Below are 20,861 nucleotides of genomic sequence, written 5' to 3'. Positions count from 1 at the left end.
TTATGACCTTTATAGACTGTCATTCTCAAACTACATGGGTATACACGATGCACAGTAAAAGTGAAGTGTTCTGGTGCTTTCAGTTTTTCACAAAATGATTCAGACCCAGTATAATGCTACTGTCAAAATTCTACGAAGTGACAAAGGCAAAGAATACATGGAGGGTCAATAGTAGAATTATCTTGCTGACAACGGAATGATTCACCAAACTAGTTGAATCGACACTCCTACTCATAATGGGGTGGTAGAAAGAAAGAACCACCATCTATTAGAAGTTGCTCGAGCCCTCATGTTTGCCCGTCATGTTCCTGCACAGTATTGGAGTGATGATGCCCTTACCACTGCCTACCTCATCAATCATATGCCCACTCAGATTTTGGATACTCATGCTCTTGTTGAGGTCTTGCAAGGATCCTCTTCTAGTGCTCCACCACGGATCAATGGTTGTGTCTACTATGCCCGAGATACTCGTTCCCCTAGTAAATTGGAACCCCGTGGACTGCAGTATCTTTATGGGATACTCTACCACAAGGAAAGGATATAAGTACTATTACCCACCAACTCACCGTACAATAGTGAGTATGGATGTTATCTTTCATGAATCAGTTTCTTATTGTTCATCACCACCTCTTCAGGGGGAGTGTATTAGTGTAGAAATGTTGAATCTTGACACTATCTGATCCATTGATGCTTCTGTTGTTCCTCCCTCTGATGAGGGAGCTCCACCAATTGAAGTTCAAGGGGAGGATGGTGAAGACAAAGCTATTCCAATTTAGGGGGAGCTTACTCCGCAAGTTCAGAAGAAGATTGATGATCCTAATCTTCAAGGTTTATTGTAGGAGTGGCATCAAAAACAAAGAAGTTAGGACCACCACCACTATAGCTACAGCTACAGCACCTTTACCTGTTCAATTGTCGTCCCTTGATCCAGAGCCGACTACTCCTTCTGGTAAAATTTCCTCTCCTGGGTCTTCTCCTGAGTTACCTATTGCTCTTCGTAAAGGTACCAGGACTTGTACTCAACATCCTATATCCCATGTTATATAATTCATTATCTCCCTCCTATCATACCTTTGTTTCTTCCCTTCTTCTGTTAGCATTCCACAAAATTGGCAGGAGGCTATTGCTGATACAAGATGGAAAGAGTTATGGTAGAAGAAATGAAGCCTTTGAAAAACAATAATACATGGGATCTTATTGCTCTTCCTCCAAGGAAGAAACCAGTCAGCTGCAAGTGGGATTTTATGGCCAAGCAGAAGATGGATGGTAGTGTGGACAAATATAAGGCAAGACTTGTGGCTAAAGGGTTCATCCAGACATACGGGATCGACTACCAGGAGATCTTTGAAGTTGCAAATTTGAACACTGTCAGAGTCTTACTGTCGTGTGTTGTTAATCTGAGATGGGATCTACAGCAACTTGATTTGAAGAACGTTTTCCTTCATGGAGTGCATATGAGGAAGTATTAATGTAGTCCTAGATAGGTAGGAGACCTACTAGGAGCCAGATAACAGGATCAATAGCAAAAGGGGTTGCTGGTTCGAATGGACAGCACTAGGTTATAGGTTAATTCTAGGGTTTAAGATGGGATTTTGGGAATGGGTCTTACATGGCTTTAATATGCAGGTCTAGGGGGTTATTATGGGATTAAAAATAATTGGATTTGGTTAAGTTTGAAAAATTTGCAGAATTAGGGTTAGGGTTTCGAGTTTTAGGAATTAGGAAATAGGCTGAATTTAGGGTTTCTAATGGGAATTTAGGGCGGGGTTTTGGATCAAGTATAGGGGACAGTGAGAGGGTAGATCGACCAAGTTTGGGGCTGGTTCTGATGGTTAGTTATGGCTGGACAGATTTTAGATGGATTAGGGCTTTGGGGGGAATGGGGTTGTGAGTGATTCAGGGTTAAGGAACTCAAATAAAATTAAAAAAAGGGGTGTTAGGGTTGGCTGTAGAAGGTTAGGGGAAGAAGGGAATAACTAAATTAATGAACTCACCGGATCTGCAGATCTGCAGTAGAAGCAAGTTGAGGAAGCTCGATTGAAGAAGAAGAAGGACCTCCCGATCTACAAGATGCAGGGAGTCGCCGGAATCCACCAGCCCTCACCCTTGATATGACTCACAAAGGGTCTTGATATGACTCACAAGACAATTCTCAGAAGAGAGAAGCAGCAGCAGCAAAGGCAGCAAGCATAAAGCTGAGTTTTTATTAATCAAAATTCGTATTCAATGCTGGCCTCCCTTACAAACTTATATAGAAGACTCAAAAATAGACTTAGACACTAAAAAGGAAAGGCCTAATCCTATCCCTAACCTATTAGGTAACTTAAACTGACTAGGAAACTGAAATAGACTCAAAATAGAGTCCTAATCCAGCCCAACTAAACAATTAAAAGAAAAGTTAATAAAATCACTTAAATTGAACCACTGGTTCAAACCAGCTTTGGACCGGTTCAATTTAAAACATTAAAAACATGAAAATAAACTAAGTATAGGGCTAATCCCGTATTCAACCTATGTACCCATATTTTAGGCCCATTAAAGTGGCCTATTACATAGAAAACCCATAGGATCAAAGGCCCAACATACATATAACCCAACCCTAGACTTATTCCTTATAAAAGAAGCCCAGTTTGGTGATAAATCTGCATCAACTCTCCCCAGCTTGAAAAAATTCGTCCTCAAATTTTGTAGTGATAAGGGGGAAACAACATGTGAGTAGCAGCTTCGACCATTCCCAAACAAAACTCTGGTGGGGCAGGAACATTAGGAATATAGTCTTCAAGGCGTGGAGCTTTTTCTTCGAAGAACCATAGTGGCATAACAAACTCTATGTGCTCGACCTCTTCAAGAACATCTTGGATGTCGATTGTTTCTTGTGTAGTGTTCTCAACCACCACTTCATCTTCCATGTCCTCAACCTTGTATACTTTGCTCTCTTCAATGTAGACCTCTTCAGTAGTTTCTTCTACCATTGTGTTTTGGACCTCCACATCAATTTGATGGCCGAGCTTCTCAACCATGATCTCAACTACTAGTGCAGCTTGGTCTACTTGAATTTCTTTAGCTATAGGTTCTTGAATCTCTTCAACACAAACCGCCTTAGTAGAATCTTCTGTTGGTGCATCCACCATTGGTGAAACTTCAAACACAGTCGATGCCACTTGTGTTTGAGTTGACATGTTCAGCAGTCCCTGTGGCTGTACAGTCGATGTGGTCACCTTTGGTTGTGACCCTTTTAGAGTAAAACAATGGTATAGATGGTGTCGATCAGGTAGGACACACGAGTTGTTTTCAGGTTCAATCCAACCTTGTCGCTCGTCCAACCAATTACAACCTACTGCAATAACACTCCTTGGAGAAGGTACCGGCTGACACCAAGCACCGTCAGAGAATGAGGAATGCTCAAATTCAACAAAGACTTCAACCTGTAGGCATGATGCAAATCTCTCCTGACTGGGACAACATATCCACCACAGATTGTGAAATAATGTTGTTACGTCGCAGCTCATCAACAATTAATATGGTTGTGCTCCCATTGGGTAGACGAACTCGGGCCTTAAAAATGAATGGAGGTGGGTCTTTCGAGGCTTGGTTGGAGCTTCCCTCCGCCATAGCTCTGATACCAATTTAATGTAGTGCTATATAGGCAAGGCCTAATAGGAACAAGGTAAGACCAGAGTTCTGAAACTGTTTGCCAATTAGGCAGATTTGGGGTTGATTAGGGTAAAACTAGGGTTAGGTTTAGGAATTCAGGTATGGTTTATATGTGGTTTTAATATGCAGGTCTAGGGGGTTATTATGGGATAAAAATAATTGGATTTAGTTAAGTTTGAAAATTCTGCAGAATTAGGGTTAGGGTTTCGGGTTTTAGGAATTAGGAAATAGGCTGAATTTAGGGTTTCTAACGGGAATTTAGGGCAGGGTTTTGGATCAAGTATAGGGGACAGTGAGAGGGTAGATCGACCAGGTTTGGGGCTGGTTCTGATGGTTAGTTATGGCTGGACAGATTTTAGATGGATTAGGGTTTTGAGGGAATCGATGGAATTGATGGGGGAATGGGGTTGTGAGTGATTCAGAGTTAAGGAACTCAAATAAAATAAAATAAAAAAAGGGGGTGTTAGGGTTGGCTGTAGAAGGTTTGGGGAAGAAGGGAATAACTAAATTAACGAACAACTCACCGGATCTGCAGATCTGCAGTAGCAGCAAGTTGAGGAAGCTTGATTGAAGAAGAAGAAGGACCTCCCGATCTACAAGATGCAGGGAGTCGCCGGAATTCCCCAGCCCTCACCCTTGATATGACTCACAAGGGGTCTTGATATGACTCACAAGACAATTCTCAGAAGAGAGAAGCAGCAGCAGCAAAGGCAGCAAGCATAAAGCTGAGTTTTTATTAATCAAAATTCGTATTCAATGCTGGCCTCCCTTACAAACTTATATAGAAGACTCAAAAATAGACTTAAGACACTAAAAAGGAAAGGCCTAATCCTATCCCTAACCTATTAGGTAACTTAAACTGACTAGGAAACTGAAATAGACTCAAAATAGAGTCCTAATCCAACCCAACTAAACAATTAAAAGAAAAACTAATAAAATCACTTAAATTGAACCACTGGTTCAAACCAGCTTTGGACCGGTTCAATTTAAAACATTAAAAACAAGAAAATAAACTAAGTATAGGGTTAATCCCGTATTCAACCTATGTACCCATATTTTAGGCCCATTAAAGTGGTCTATTACATAGAAAACCCATGGGATCAAAGGCCCAACATGTATATAACCCAACCCAAGACTTATTCCTAATAAAAGAAGCCCAGTTTGGTGATAAATCTGCATCAAGTATACATGGATGTTCCTCCTGAGTTTTCATCTGATGTTACCAGTGGCAAGGTCTGAAAATTGAAGCGTGTGTTATATGGGCTCAAGCAGTCTCCTCGAGCTTGGTTTGGCAAATTTCACAAGGTTATGACTTCTGTAGGACACAAACAGAGCAATGTTGATCATACCCTGTTAATCAAACGGTATGGTGATAAGGTCACAGTTCTCATACTATATGTTGACAATATAGCGGTCACAAGAAATGATAATGATGAAATTACTCGTCTCAAGCATTTTCTAGGACGAGAGTTTGAAATAAAGGATCTAGGAAAGTTAAGGTATTTTCTCGGGATTAAAGTTGCCCGATCTTCAAAAGACATATTTCTCTCCCAAAGGAAGTACATCTTGGATCTTCTGTTAGAGACTGGATTATTGGGCTGTCATCCTTGTGACGCACCTTTAGATGCTAATACCCGACTCAAGGAGAGTGATAGTGAACCAGTTGATAAAGGTCGTTATCAACAACTGGTAGGAAAATTAATTAATCTCTCACATACACGACCTGGCATTGCTTTTGTTGTGAGTTTGGTAGGTCAGTTTATGCTTGATCCCTATTCTACCCATATGGAGGCCGTTCTTCGTATAATTTGCTACTTGAAGCAGATACCTGGAAAGGGAATTCTTTTATCTCCTCATGACCATTTTCAAGTTGAGGCTTTTACAGATATTGATTGGACTGGATATCCAAATAGGAAGTCCATTTCAAGGTATGATACCTTTGTTGGTGGCAACCTTGTTACATAGCGCAGCAAGAAACAAAATGTTGTGGCAAGATCTAGTGCTGAAGCAGAGTTCTGCGCTATGGCTCAAGGGATCTATGAACTGTTGTGGCTTAGAAGTTTACTTCAAGACCTTGGTGTTCCTGCACGTCTTCTGATGATGTTATACTATGATAATAAAGCTGCAATCAGTATTGCCCATAATCCAATACAACATGGCCACACTAAGCACATGGAGATTGACCGACACTTCATCAAGGAGAAGCTTGAAAGTGGATTAATTTGTGTACCCTACGTGAAGTCCGGTGATCAGTTGGCTGATATCTTCACTACGGATTGGGGGGGAAGTTTTTCACCCTATTTTGTCCAAGTTGGGCGTGTGCGATATCTATGCTCCAACTTAACGGAGAGTGTTAAAATATGTAAGATATGCCGTTGGGGGCATATTGGGTATTTTCCTCCTCCACCGACTCTAATTAATGGAGTCGGTTAGAGAGGGGGCTTAATTGTAATCTTTTTCTCCCCTATTTTATTATAAAAAAAGAGCTTGGTTGGTCCCTTTGATCATCCAACCATTACAGCCCTATACAGTTTTGTTAACAATATATCTCGATTTGAGGGAATATCCCTTCTATCAAGTTTCATAATATACCCCTCGGTATATAATTAACATCAGTATTTATATATCTGAGTAGAAAATTCCAAGTATGCCTCTTATAATGTTGGATATTACAACTAAAGACATAAACACATAAAGTTCCATGTATTACTCTTATACCCCCTTTAAGCTAGGGAATAGATGTGTGCATGCCCAACTTGCCTAGAAGAGTATCAAACAATTGAAAATTGACTCCTTTGGTTAGCGCACCTACAAGTTGACCTCCAGTCTTTACAAATGGTATACAAATACACTCAGGATATCTTTTCTTTTATGAAGTGACAATCAACTTCAACATGCTTTGTAAGGTTGTGTTAAACTAGATTATGAGCTATACTTATAGTAGCTTTGTTATCACAGTACGGTCCCATTGAGCCATCAACCTCAAATCCCAGATTTTGCACTAGTTGCTTTAACCATAGGAGCTCACAAAATCCATGTTCCATGGCCCTAAACTCAGATTCCACGCTTGATCTAGCCACAGCTAACTGCTTTTTACTTCTTCAAGCGACTAAGTTCCAGCCACAAATGTATAGTACCCTGATGTGTATCTTTTATTAGTCATAGATTCATCCCAGTCTGCATCAATGTAAGCTTCAGTCCTCAAGTGACTATGTTTGGTGAACAACCTCTTTCCAAGATTGATTTTCAAATACCCAAGTATATGGAACATTGTTCCATATATCCTGTTAAGGGACCATGCATAAATTAGGTTACTACACCAACTGGGTATGCATTGTCAATCAGGGCATGTGAAGGAAAGAAATCAATTTTCTCACCAGGTTTTGATAACCCCCCCCCCTTCAAGGTGCCGACTTCAAGAGACAGACCAACAGCGGGTTATGAGATATATCAGTGGACTAAGTACTGAGATTCGATTAGAGTTGGCTAACACTGATTTCGGGCATGGAACAAGAACTCGGCGAGATCGCGTTAAAAACTCCTTTTTTTTAGATGGCGAGACGAGACTATGGGCGATACTAATGGATTACAATATCTTGGTGAGATCTCGGTTCAATTAAGCATCTGGCCCTGTATAAATAATGCATATCTTGACCGAGACCAGTCGAGATCACGCTAATCTTGGCAGAGAACACACACCCCAGGACCCCACCCAAATTGCATGGTTTTGCTCCTATTTTCCACCAGAAATTCTCCGAATTATGCAGAGAAGCTGCATCCAACCCAGCCATATATGTCGATGGTATTTCAACACCCTGGTGGCAGTAGCAGTGGATCGATCTCATTGCAACCACCTGTTCCATACCCTAGGATATGGTACCTTCGGTTAGTTGATGACAACACTCATATGACTTTTGTGGAAGACTACGTGTGATTCTCACCAGCACTATGACATGGGAATCCTATGTGGCACATTCAAAGGCTTACACGTTCCGGCAAAAATGGCTTGGCAAGATAGATGTATATGTTAAGAGTGATGTATTTTACACTTTCACATTTGTAATGCTTATGTAAGTTGTTTTATATTAATTGTATGCTTTGATTGCTTTCTATTACTAAATAATATGTAGAATAGGGCCTATTAGTACATCGTAGCCTACCAAACTAGGGTCCAAAGTCATACACCTATTTGGACTTTGATTTTGGACAATCTGATAGTGTCATTGTGTTTAAATGGCCTAAAATAGGTTGTATACCAAGTTTTATGACCAAACTTGGTCAAAAACCCACCGAAACCAGCTACCGAGTTTCGCCAAGATCGAGATCTCGGCCCAACTTGGTTTCCTTGCTGGGCGAAACCAGTACCGAAACCGTCTCGAACCATGATTTCAGGTACGTTGATGTGGCAGCAGCTTATGCCAAGACAGCTAAAGAAAAGTATAGTTATATGAAGAATATGCTCAAGACTCCTTCAGTTTACCACGGATTGAAGAAAAGAAGCTTGAACCCTGTAGAGTGGAAGAAAAGAAGCCAGAATTTAACAGAGACAATGATTGGTTGAAGAATATTGTGTGCTGTAATTATGGCAAGAAGGGTCACTATGGCAATAAATGTCCCAATAAGTCTCGCCAATAGAGAAGGATGACGATGATGATGAAGTTGAAGCTCACTCCGCTAGTCCGAGAAGGGTCACTATGGCAATATATGTCCAATAAGTCTCGCCATAGAGAAGGATGACGATGATGATGAAGTTGAAGCTCACTCCACTAGTCTTACATCATTCTCAAATAGACTAGTTGATAAAGTTCCCCTCTACGGACAAAAGGTATTCTTTTGTATGGTGCCAGTTCTACAAATGTTCATACAGTTGTTGATACCGGGGCAGAACCAATTTTCTTTGCTGATTTTGTTCGAGCACACAACCTTCCACAGAAGCAGCTTTTCAAGAAAATTCATGTGCGAGGTTTTGGACCTACAGCTCGAGAAGAAGCCACAACAGTAGTTCGAGTATACTTGCAATTTAGGCCATTACAGTACCATGTGCCTTGCCTAATCACCTCGTTAGCGCACTGTGACATTCTTCTAGGGCGACCTTGGTAATGACATGTTGGTATTCTCTACGATCATCTACTTCAAAGTAAAACAAAGAGGGCATATGTTTTTAATGTTGCCTCGTGCATTGAAGGATATGCCGCGGCGACAACAGTTTTCCCCTCCTCCAGTTATGGATCACTCTCTCCCTACTCATGGAGTTGCAGTTCGATCATCTACTTCAAGATACGTGCCACCTCAACGTCGAAATAATTACAGACGCATCTTGAGTTCACGACCTAACTCGAAGGAGTAACACCGGGAGAGTTGATGCAGTTAGATGTTGGATTCATTAGGAATTATTTGCATTTTTTTTATTCATGCTAAGAATCGTAGGAAGGTAGAGTTCAATTAGAGTTGAATTTGTTTTTCTGTTTTAGATTACGATAGAATTAGAGTTTATTTCGATCGAGTCCAAGAAAGAGTCGATTTCTAATTTAGACTTCGACGAGGATTAGGATTGCTTGAGTCTTTAATTATTCTTGTAACCATCGTATATTCAGATTTGGAATGAGAATTTAGTTTGAGTTGAAACCAATGGCTGGTGTGAGATGAGCTTACCCCGTTATCTTCCTCTGATTCTCTCTTCTCTCCACCTCCTTTGAACATGTCCCTTGTTTCAGACTTTTGGTAAATAGCCTCCGAACTGTGAAGGGCTTGATTGAACTCTCTTATGAGCTACCTGTTGGGTCTGAGATTTTGAATGAAGGCAGTCCTTTCATAGGCAACCATAACCCAAGGTTTCGCCTCCCAACATCATGTATTGTGAGAATCAAATCATATCAGGGGTTCATTTCTCTAATTTTTCGCCAGCAATCTACTTCGCCAACTGAATTCATTGATTGGAGCTTGAGTGTGTTTGTTAATGGCCTGAGGTTCAGAGAATCTTGTGGCGATTCCGAACCCTACTTCCTTGGGTCGATTGACTTTCAAGTTGAAGCTTAGCTTCCCGGTAGAACTCGAAGCTTTCTGATGCAGATTCATCACCAAATAGGGCTTGTTTCATTAGAAATAAGTCTAGGGTTGGGTTACATACATGTTGGGCCTTTGATCCCATGGGTTTTTAATGTAATAGGCCCCTTTTCTGGGCCTAAAATAGGGGTACATCGGTTGCATACGGGATTAGCCCAATACTTAGTTTTTATTGTGTGTTTTTAATTGAACCGGTTTAAATTGGTTGCATCCAATTGGTTCAATTGGTCTAATTTAAGTGAAGTGATCCTATTGGCTAAGAGGTTCTTATATCCTATTGGCTACTAGGGAATCTTCTTTATTTTAAGTAGTTTAAGTTGTTTTTAAGTCATTAGGACTCTATTTTGAGTCTATTTCAGTTTCCTAGTCAGTTTAAGTTAGCTAATAGGTTAAAGATTGGGTTAGGCCATTCCTTTTTAGTGTCTAAGTCTAATTTTGAGTCTGTTATATAAGATTCTAAGGGGGCCATATATTGAACACGAATTTGATTAATAAAAATTAGCTTTATGCTTGCTGCCATTGCTGCTGCTCTTGTGAGTGTATATCCTTGTAGATCTCAAGGTGGAAGGGATTGGTGGATCTCCAATCGACTCCTTGCATTGTGAAGATCGGGAGGGCTGCTACTTATCTCCTTGCATTGTGAAGATCGAGAGACCCCACTGTTCATCTTCAAAGTTGCTACCATTGAAGACCTGTAACAAGTAAGAAATTCTGCAACTATTCTTCTTCCTTCTAGAAGGTCACATACAAGGTGATTTTCGTGAGAATTCTGCCCAGCCAAATCTAACCATTAGAATCTGCTAAAAATTTGATCAAGTCTTCCTCAAACCCTAAGAGAGACTCGATTCAAATTTCAGCACCATCCACCCAGCCGATTGTCTGAAATTACAGTTTTACCCCTCTATCCTACTTCTACTAGGAAACCTCCATAACTCCAAATCTGTCCATCAGTTTCAAACCAAACTTTCAGCATACATCCCTTACATCATTGTTGACACTCGATCCAAGTTTCAGCCCCAAACTCCCCCACTCTAACCCCTTCATCTCCTTGCTCCATTAAAACCCAAACCCAAAACCCTAAAATTCAATTCTGCCCAAAGTTATTTCAAAACTCATCCAAATCCTAACCTTTTTATACCATATTGACCCCCAAGACCTGCCCATTAATACCCTATAAACCCCTTTCCCAATATCCAACCCAAACCCTAGGAATTGACCTAAATCCTAATGCTGTCCATTCGAACCAGCAGCCCCTTTTGTTATTTGATCCTGTTGTTTGGCTCCTAGTAGGTCTCCTACCTATCTAGGACTACATTACTTTCCACCGCTGGTTCAAGAGTGAAAGGTTGAAGACAACCTCAAAATACAGATCGTGGGTTTTGTTTACAAACTTTTAGTCTTGTTTTCCAAAGATACCATTCTCTTCTTCTTTTATTCTCCTTTGTCCATACTTCACACACCCCTCCAAGGTTACCCTTAGCCAATAAATCAAAATCCTTCTGTCCTTTCTTCTTTATTCCTTTTGATCCTTTTAGATTCTGCTTAGTTACAAGATTGTCATCCTTCCTTAAAACTTGAGATTATTTACTGTTTTGCCATTCAACTTTGGATTTGAGAACTTCTTTACTGGGGTGGACCCTTAAGCGATCCAAGTCGGGTTTCGGAATCCTGGATCTGCATCAGTTATCCCTGTAGAAATCGAGGACATCCAACTTGGCCACTCTTTCAGATTCATAAAGAGGATAGTCAAAAGGTCGACCAGACCCATATAGTGGTGGTGTAAAGTACAGTAACGTGAGATGGGGCCCCATGTTGAGAACCCATGCTCCATCTAAATGAAATTTAGGTCCCACTGATTGGGAGGAATGGGAGTTGTTGGCGGAGGTTGGTTGTGAGGAAAAGTGTGGAATGTAGTTGGAAGAATCCCCAAACTGAATTGGACTTTTCCTTTATTGGACGGTGTCAGTCTCTCAATGGAAGCTTGCAGGGACGCCATCGTGGTTTGGAGAGAAGTGACAGTCTTGTTAAGGTTGTCAACATTAGTGGTAAGGTTATCATTTATCAACCCGGTCTACGATATAGGCAATGTCTGCCCTAGTTTCCTCCTTATGGGAGTTGAGTTGCTGAATTACTTTTCGGTGAACCAATTTGGCTCTATGCCAGGTAAATCCACGACAGAAGCTGTCTACTTATTGAGGAGGCTCATGGAAAGATATAGAGATAACAAGAAGGATCTCCATATGGTCTTTATTGACCTGGAAAAATCCTATGACCGAGTCCCTAGAGATTTAATCCTGCATGTTCTAGTGAAGAGAAGGGTGTTGAGTAAATATTTTGGAACCTCACTTTTGTGCTGCATCATGTATACCCAAGTGGTCCGAGTAAAGCAATCAATAAAGGAAACAAACCATCTATGGCCAAAAATGGAAGCACAACGGGCAGGGCCCCACATTTCTTTTATTCAAAGGAGAATAATTGGAACGAGTCTGTTTGGCCAAAACACAGGCCTCACATAAAAACTCATCCGTTTTACAATCTTTGACCAACTGAGGAAATAAAAAAGCTAAAGTTCTAAATGGAGGATGGCCAAGCTGACAATGCCATAGATGGAGATCAGGAGAAGTGGCTAAATGTAACTGATGAGCTGGAGATGAAGCCGACGGAAGAGAAGTATGACCCATGTCGAGTAAGTTGAGACAACCATGTACCTTACCACCACCAATCGTGTGCCCTTTCACCAAATCCAAAATGACACAATATGAAGGAAAAAAAGTTATTTTGCAGTTTAAATCTTTGGTAAGACTACTAATTGAAAGAAGATTAGTAGAAAATGAGGGAACATGCAAAACAAAATTTCATGTTAGGGTAGGAGAGCAACGAATGGAACACTTTCCATTAATAGGAGAAAGGGAACCATTAGCCACTCGAACAATGTCTTTCCCAGAAGAAGGAGAATATTTGTAAAACACATGGGAGGAGCCAGTCATGTGGTCAGTAGCACCAGAGTCGATAATCCAAGGACTGGAGACAGCCGATGCACAATGACTATCAACTGGAATACCTAAAGCAAAGTGAGACCAGAAGGGGCAGCAGGTGCAGCCGTAGCAGGTGCAACGGAAGAGGCCTATAGCATGCGACGGAAAGCCAGAAGTTCATCCGGAGAGGGACCAATGTCTGTAAAAGGGGCAGCGGCAGCAGCAGCAAATTCAGTATGATTAGCCTTGGGTTTAGACTTCCCACGGCCATATTTCGCCTCAAAGTCAGCAGGCTTCCCATGTAATTTCCAGCATTGAGCCTTAGTATGATAGGGCTTGTTGCAGTGTTCACACTTTACAAGCTCCTTGGAGGCAGCATTACCAACATCAGCAATGATAATAGAAGTAGGAGGTGAACCAGCTTGTAAGGCAGATTGATCAACAGTAGAAGTGTGCAACATAGCAGCCCTACGAGTCTCCTCAATATGAACCAAAGGAAAGGACTGCTCTCGTGTAGGAAAGGGAGATCAGCTAAGAACTTGCACACGAATAGGGTCGTACTCAATGTTCAGACCTGCCAAGAAATCATACACACAGATCTTGACGACGTGTTTGCGATAGACAACAATATCAGTAGCAATAGAGGGCTGAAAGTCAGAACAATGATCCAATTGCTCCCATAAACTTTTGAGGGCAGCATACTATTTAGAAAGGACAGCTCCTTTTGAGTGGTGTCATGAACCTTCTTGCGAATCTTACACACCTGAGCATCATTCCCTAATCCCAACCTGCCCATAAGTTTCTTTGGCAGCACTCCAGATTTGATGGGCTGTTTCCAGAAATAAGCAGATGCTGGAGAGGTCAGGTTGCATAGAGTGGAGCAAATATGACATCACCATAGCATCATGGGACACCCACCTGTCTTGGAGAGAACCAGGTTCAGTTGGCATGGGGTTACTCCCTACAATATGTCCAGTAAGGCCGCGACCAGCAATGGTCAAATAGGTAGACGTGGACCACATGAGATAATTGGTGCCATCGAGCTTTATAGGAGCAGCAAAGGGGAGGAATTCAGTCCTGTTCTGGCCATCAATCCCAAAAGTTGCAGAAGAATAATCTGATCCTGTCATGCTTGCAATCAACCAAACACTTGAACCAGCAATAAATCGAAGCAGCCAGCCAAGAAGAACCAAACACTGGGATCGATAGTAGGGAGAAATCGATCCAAAAAAGAGAAATCCTGAAGTTGGCCAAAAAATTCAGAAACTGGGGCTGAGAGCAGGGTCGAGTGGTCCCCTTGGATGCAGTAAACACCTCTGAAAATATCAGCAACAAAGAACAGCCCAAACCAAAAAATTGATAGGAGTTTGGGTTTTAGAAAACCCTGAAAGTTGAGATCGACTTTGGTTTGGGGGCTTCAAATAAAGTGGTAGAGCTTTGATAGACGCTGGGCAAGACTGCAAATAAATCTCCAATAAGGGGAAAATCAACCTTCAACAGGGATAGAGGCTTGATCTTCAAAACAGGGAGTACTCCAATATCGCAGGGAATTGTGGCAGCAACTATCGACCAGAATTAATGGTTAGGTCATGGAAAAACGAGGTAGGTTTGAAGGCAGCAGCTAGATCATATGATCGCCCCTACGGTGAAGGAGGAGAACCAAGAAGAAAAGCAGAGAAAAGATCGAGGGAAAGAGAGAAGGAAGAAAAAACGATGGGAGGTTGGTGGGTTTTGAAAACTTAGATCAGAGCAAATTTTGGCTCTGATGCCATGTTAACAAAACAGAATTTGATGAATGGCTTGAATGATCAATGTGATTACTAAGCACCTTTATTTATAACTTTCAATGATAGGGGCAGAATTACAAGTAAATCCCTACATAGCCAACTATACTAGCTATGGGGAAATAACAGAGAAAATACCCAAATACCCCTATCGGGTTACATAACTCAACACTCTCTTTTAGACAACCTCCATCAAGCCCAGCCAAAACCAACCATAGGAATTATCCCAAACCTTGGTCGAGTACTCTACTGCCCCATTGGGGAACTTGATCCAAACTTGGGCTGATTCTGCCCAACCATTCTCCTTAAATCCTATTTTCCCCTTCTAAACCCTAACCCTAGTTTCACCCTATTTCTCAAAAAAAAAACCTTGCTGCCAATTCTGTCCCCACCCTTTTGGTTTGCTGAAATCAATTTAATACTTCTCTGAAATCATGCAAATCAATATCTATTATCAACAACACCATTACCCTAATTCCTATAAAATCCCCATCCCTAACCTAATATATTTGAGTTCCCATGGTTCTCTTGGTTTCCTCATATGATTTAGTTCCGATTGTTCTCTTGGTTCAACGGTAAAGGTTGCTACATTGTGACCAAGTGGTCACGGGTTCGAGTCTGGAAACAGCCTCTTTGCGAAAGCAGGGGTAAGGCTGCATACATTACAACCCTCCCCGGAGCCCGCAATGGCGGGAGCCTCGTGCACTGGGTATGCCCTTTTTTTGTTCTCTTGGTTTCCTCATATGATGTAGTCCCACTGTTCTCTTGGTTCGCTCATATGATTTCTTGTTTATTGGGGGTGTTTTCTATTTGATCCTGCCTAGGCTTATCCCTATCCTAATTCTAGTCTTACATTATAGTGTCATTTCATTGGGGCATATACAATCATTGACAGATAGCCAACAAGTTAATTGATTTTATGATCAACTTGATTATATCCTCAATAACACGATTAGTTGTGGATTTCAGTGCATGGCCATGTTCAACGGAGGCCTTTGGATGCACCAATATGGAGGAGTGATTTGATTCAGATTGAAGGAAGTAAAAGAGTCTTTGGATTATCCAAGGGCAGACCTAAAATGACCTTAGGAGAAGTGGAACATGATATAATTCTCCAACATGAGACCAATCATCGCAGCATTTAGTTTGTTCTTATCAACTTCTCACATGGGTAAGTTTGGTCTTTCACTTGATGCCATTTACATTATATTTCGTACTATGATGTTTTTTAATAGAAGAATGCTATGTTTTGGTCCTTAATTCTTTTTTTCTTCCTCTAGCTTCTGATCCAAGTTCCATCCCATACTTTAGTTATACTAGTTCCCTCCAACTCTAGTCCTTTTTTCTGGACAAATAAATTACCCCATCCTTATTCCTCTTCTTGTTCTTTCCAACAATTAAATTAATTAACTCAATCAAATTACAGACAACAAATAGTGAGTTTTCAATAAAGTAAATACTTCTACATTAACAATGGGCAAGAAAGGAAAAGCTCAGTCCGTAGAAGCAACAGCATTCGAGAGGCCTAACCTGCATTAACTTAACATTTAGACCAGATTTAGCTGCCTCCACACTACCAAAAAGAGATCCTGCAGTTCAACATGAGGACAAGAAATTGAAGTAAAAACAACTTTGTAAAGATTTGAAGGACCAAAAAAGGGGTAAAAAGAAAAGAAAGCAATAATCTGAAATTGAAACTTCATCAGTTCAATGTTCACAAAATAGAAAAATCAAACCAAAGATGTCTTATTGCACAACTTAAGATGTAGATGCTTTCCTCTGTTTATTTTCTGAAATTTTCTGATAAAAACATTGGAAAAATAAAGTTCAGAGGAAGTTTAAGTTGGGGTTCAGCTAGCATCACTTTTCATAGGCACCTACCAAATATGAAGTATAGGTCTCCAGGAACCAAATCTTTTGCCAAGTTCTTGATGTACAACACACAAGCAGGATTGCCAGCTGAGTAGTTCTGCATATTATAAGCAGAAAAATTCATGCATTAGAGGAAAGTAAAGCACAGTTCTAGCCTACACTACCAATAGCAGCTGCAAAGGACGCAGTATTTATTGCTAGAAAGGATAGAGATAAAAGTTAGTTTATATAAGTTATAAAAATGATAGAAATTCACAGACCCTCCCTCCCTCCTTCCCTCTGAACTTCAGCTTCTGATACCTTAAACATTGGAAGTGATAAGATTTCCTCTGGTGGCAACTTTCCACTCTCAATTTCCTCAGGCGTAGCATAAGGTTTATGCTCCAAATCCTCTTTGGCTTGCTCTACTGATTCCTTGTTTTCATCATCGTGCTTAGGCTCATGTGCAGGTTTAGGGGCAATTTTGATCTGCAATAGTGAAAATTTAATATATATATATATATAAATGAAAAGGCAAGTGCATCTTCAAACATTCTCTTTAAACAGTAAGATGCTAAACCTTTATTACGGAGCTATTCTTTTTTATCGTTGGGATCTCTTTTGGAACCAAGGTGGACGGTTTCAATCCGACAGCCTCATGCGCCACTTCTTTATCGATTGCTGGACCAACAATAACTTCTCGCCTTGCACGCTTTCGTCCATGCTTCAAAATTCTTGAATCCCCGATGGAGAAATTGTTGTTATCATCATCACCCTGGAAACATCAGATGCTCAACATTAATCAATTCCACAGTTATTATAGCACAGGGATCAGAATGAATGTCTCTGATGTGTAGGTAAAGAACAGACACTGATGTGTTCCACGTTATAAGGCTCCAGGATTTCAGTTTTAAATGTCTTCAGTTCTTTCCAATGGAATATAACATAGATGTACATCTACAGCAAGTTCCAACATACTTTAGAGAGAATTACATTATTAAAAAAAACCACTTTACTTCTAAAACTGAAAACAAACTCGTCCCATACACCAGTTTTAAGCCCTTATACTCCTGCCAGAATCCAACATCCAAACAATGCACAAACATATGCGTAGGAGATTGACGAATAGACCAGAAAATACCTCCTCTGAAGACTCCAATTCTGACTCTTCACTAGATAGATCTGCCACATGACGCTTTGCAACTACAGGAGGCGGCGGCTGTGGCGGTGGTGGTGGCGGTGGTGCAGCAGCTACCGAAGGTGGTAGAGGTGGAGTGGGCAGTGCCATACGGAATGGTGCTGGAATGTTCATTTTGTTCATCAAATGCAATACCTGTAAGAAAAAGTTGAATTAAAAATAAAAAGAAAATGAATTCAGTCACTAGAAACTTACAGTTTCCTAAATCATAACACCTCAGACTCAAGAAGAAAAGAGATTAAATGTTAAACTCTTTTTAATATGCCACATGTAGAAGTTGGAGGAACCTGTGTATAAAAGCGAGGAACAGCAATGAGAGCATTCACAATGTTGGTCAGTATGTTCCCATCAGGAGGTGGATATGCATACCTAAAACACAGGAGAGCCACTCAACAGGAGATGAAAAAAATAAATAAATTCATAAGTAAAGAGAAACCTCTTAGTATGCAACATGAAAATTTTTTTCCTGATAAATAACATATAGGAACTGTAAAATCAACTGTTCAAAGGAGAACCAAAATTTAGGGTGCTTACACATGGCATACTAGTCATATTTAACAGCCTACTGTAATTTTAAAGATGGGAGAAGGTGTGTAGCAGGTTTGGTTGTTGAGTTCATGCACTGTGGATTTATTCATAGTTGTCGAGGTGGCAAGGCAACCCAAGGCGGTGGAGAGGTGCCTAAGCGCTTAGGCGACAAGGCACGTACCTAGGCGTCACCTAGGTGCTCTCGAGAGTTATTTTTTATTTCCCCCTTTTTCTAACATTATTTAGTATGCTAATGCGACAATATATACCTTATATCATCAAAAATCAACATTAAGTCTCCTCAAGTCATCAAAAATCAACATTAAGTCACATCAAGTCATCAAAAATAATATTAAGCCACATCAAGTCATCAAAAATCAATATCAAGCCACATCAAGTCATCAAGACAGCAGAACTGAAGAAGCAAGCTATTGGAAGTTTGAAACAATCAAAACATACATTTGGTTTGTACTGTTCTTAGAAAATATGATCTTATCTATAAGTAATTAAATTGCTCCCGATTTAGAGAGATGTTCTTGTTCTCTAAGAAGTTTGACTACTCAAATAATTTTATTTTTACATGAGACCTTTTGTATTAGTTAGAGCACAAAACCAGCTTTCCAACAAATCCATAATTGCATAAATCTGATTTATCTGTTCCGGTCAAACCTTATTTGGTCTGCGTGAATGCTGTCAAAATCTCTCTGAATGAAAATATTTTTTAATATATCAAAACAAATGAATAATTTTACCGCACTTTTGGTTTTTAGCAATGTTTTACCATATTAAGATTTATAAAATTTTTAGATTTGAGAAAACCCCAGCATTTGAAAGTTAAAAATTTCACCTACCACCAAAAATCAAGTTTTTGTTCTTGAACTGGGGGGTTGACTTTTTACCCTTTTGGAATTTGATTTTTAACTATTTTTACTAGATTCAAATAAGGGGGTATTTGCCTATTTATGAATAATATCTTAAGTAAATGAAATTACATTTAATGATATTTGGCATAAATAAAGGCCAATACCGGGTTCGATACCATTAAAAGCCAGTGCAAGGCGCTCTGCAATAAGGCGGCTGTCGCCTAGGCCCCAACAAAACCCTCTGGACGCCTAAGCGGCGCCTAGGCGACGCCTTGACAACTATGGATTTATTCGCAAATGAAAATGGTGGAGGGCCGGTGGGGGAAAGGGAATATCTGAGAAGAAATCAGATTTGCAGGGGAGAGAGGAATGCACAAGAAGAAGGGAAGGGGGAAGTAGAAGATCGCACAAGCACTTTTGGCCACGTAGGCACTCACAAACACTTCACTGTTCCATTCTATTCAATTTGTTCTCACATTGGTTACGATGCAAGTATTTAAAGGGGAAAAACAAAGACAAAAACCAAAGACTCAACGACTCCTAGTTAGACTCTAAAACTGAAACTAAAATAATTTGCTATCTACCCAAATTAAAAGATTACATAATACTTTCCCGAATAAAATGAACTTCCTAAAATCCTACTAGACCCAAGACTCAATTCTGTCCAAACAAATATTCTTGCATCTCATTGAAGATACGGATGTAATCCAGAATGTGTGGAATTCGTTCTTCAAAGTAGTTTGGTGGAATAACAAATTCCACGTGTTCAACCTCCACATCATCAGTCATGTCCATGGGTTGTCCATAAATGTTTCTTCGATCTTCTTTGCTTCAGACTCAAGCTCTTTAAATTCTTCCTTGTCATTCACAATCTCCTCAATGGTTTCTTCAACCACTTCGTCAACTATAGTGCCACTTTCCACATTGTCCACGGCCTCAAGTTTTCTAGCGTCAATTTCTTCAATGTAAGCCTCGACATTCGAAACATCAAGGACTAGATCCTCTTTGATGATAGAAATCGCTAGCACTTCTTCAACATTAACCTTAATTTCAAGTTTTGGTTCACTGATTGGAGGTTTATTCTCTTGTTGCTCTTCCATCTTCAAAACGTCAACGATCATGGAGCCTTGGCGAATAGTATTGAGCTGATCATGTAACCTTCGCCGAAAGGTAGAGAATAAATATTTGTCCATCAATATTTCTTTCATCTCCTCCCATGTGGTAGGTTCTTCACGACGACGGTAAAACCTTTCCTCATGTATACGCCACCACTCTCTTGCTGCCCCAATCAGCTCGGCACAAGCCAGCTTCATCTTTCGCTCTTCAAACAAGGCAAACCAATCGAAGTAATCATCTAAAGCACACATCCATTCATAGAACAGAAGTGGATCAGCTTTCCCATTTTAGTCTTTTAGTTCAAGTTTGACATTGTGCACCAAAGTCAACAGCTTCTTCATCGTACAAGGATGGTTGACGGATGATTCTTTGTGGTGTACGAGGAGGATAACTAGGAAACCTCTCAACAATTTGCTGTCCAATAGTTTGTCTAGTGGATTCCTTCAATTCTTGCATCTCTCTGTACATAGAAGCAACTTCTTCGTTCAGCTGTCAAATAGCTAAGGCAAAAGCTTCATTAGCATTTAACGGAGCATGGTTAGGGTTGTTAGAACTCCCCTCTTCCATAGCTCTGATACCAAATAATGTAAAAGTCGACCTAGAACCAAGGAAACCAATGGGAGATCGATTGCAACCAGGTTCAACACAATAAGGATGAACAAATTGAATAACTATAACTTATATTGCTTTTTTTCTGTTTACACATGAAAGAACAACATAAAAAAAAGGATAAGAAGAAGAAGGGGATACAGATATATGAAGGGGGGATAGGGATAGGAGGGGGTAGGCTATAAGGCTATGAGGCTATCTCAGCCTTAGGTCTCTCACC

General features: G+C 40.4%; 1 protein-coding gene across 1 annotated transcript in view; it reads right to left on the bottom strand.

Annotated features, from left to right (window-relative positions):
* LOC122642407 (U11/U12 small nuclear ribonucleoprotein 65 kDa protein) overlaps positions 1-20,861 on the bottom strand; it is a 58,493-nt gene that overhangs the window by 35,020 nt on the left and 2,612 nt on the right. The window contains exons 6-11 of the mRNA XM_043835860.1: positions 17,813-17,894; positions 17,469-17,660; positions 16,908-17,102; positions 16,649-16,816; positions 16,358-16,445; positions 16,007-16,065 (exon numbers count right to left, since the gene is read on the bottom strand). Of these exons, the coding sequence (XP_043691795.1) occupies positions 16,007-16,065; positions 16,358-16,445; positions 16,649-16,816; positions 16,908-17,102; positions 17,469-17,660; positions 17,813-17,894 (784 nt within the window). The remainder of the gene's footprint in view (positions 1-16,006; positions 16,066-16,357; positions 16,446-16,648; positions 16,817-16,907; positions 17,103-17,468; positions 17,661-17,812; positions 17,895-20,861) is intronic.

The sequence above is a fragment of the Telopea speciosissima genome, chromosome 10 (genome assembly GCF_018873765.1).
Source record: "Telopea speciosissima isolate NSW1024214 ecotype Mountain lineage chromosome 10, Tspe_v1, whole genome shotgun sequence".
Lineage (NCBI taxonomy): Eukaryota > Viridiplantae > Streptophyta > Magnoliopsida > Proteales > Proteaceae > Telopea > Telopea speciosissima.
This window is presented reverse-complemented; position numbering and strand designations above follow the sequence as displayed.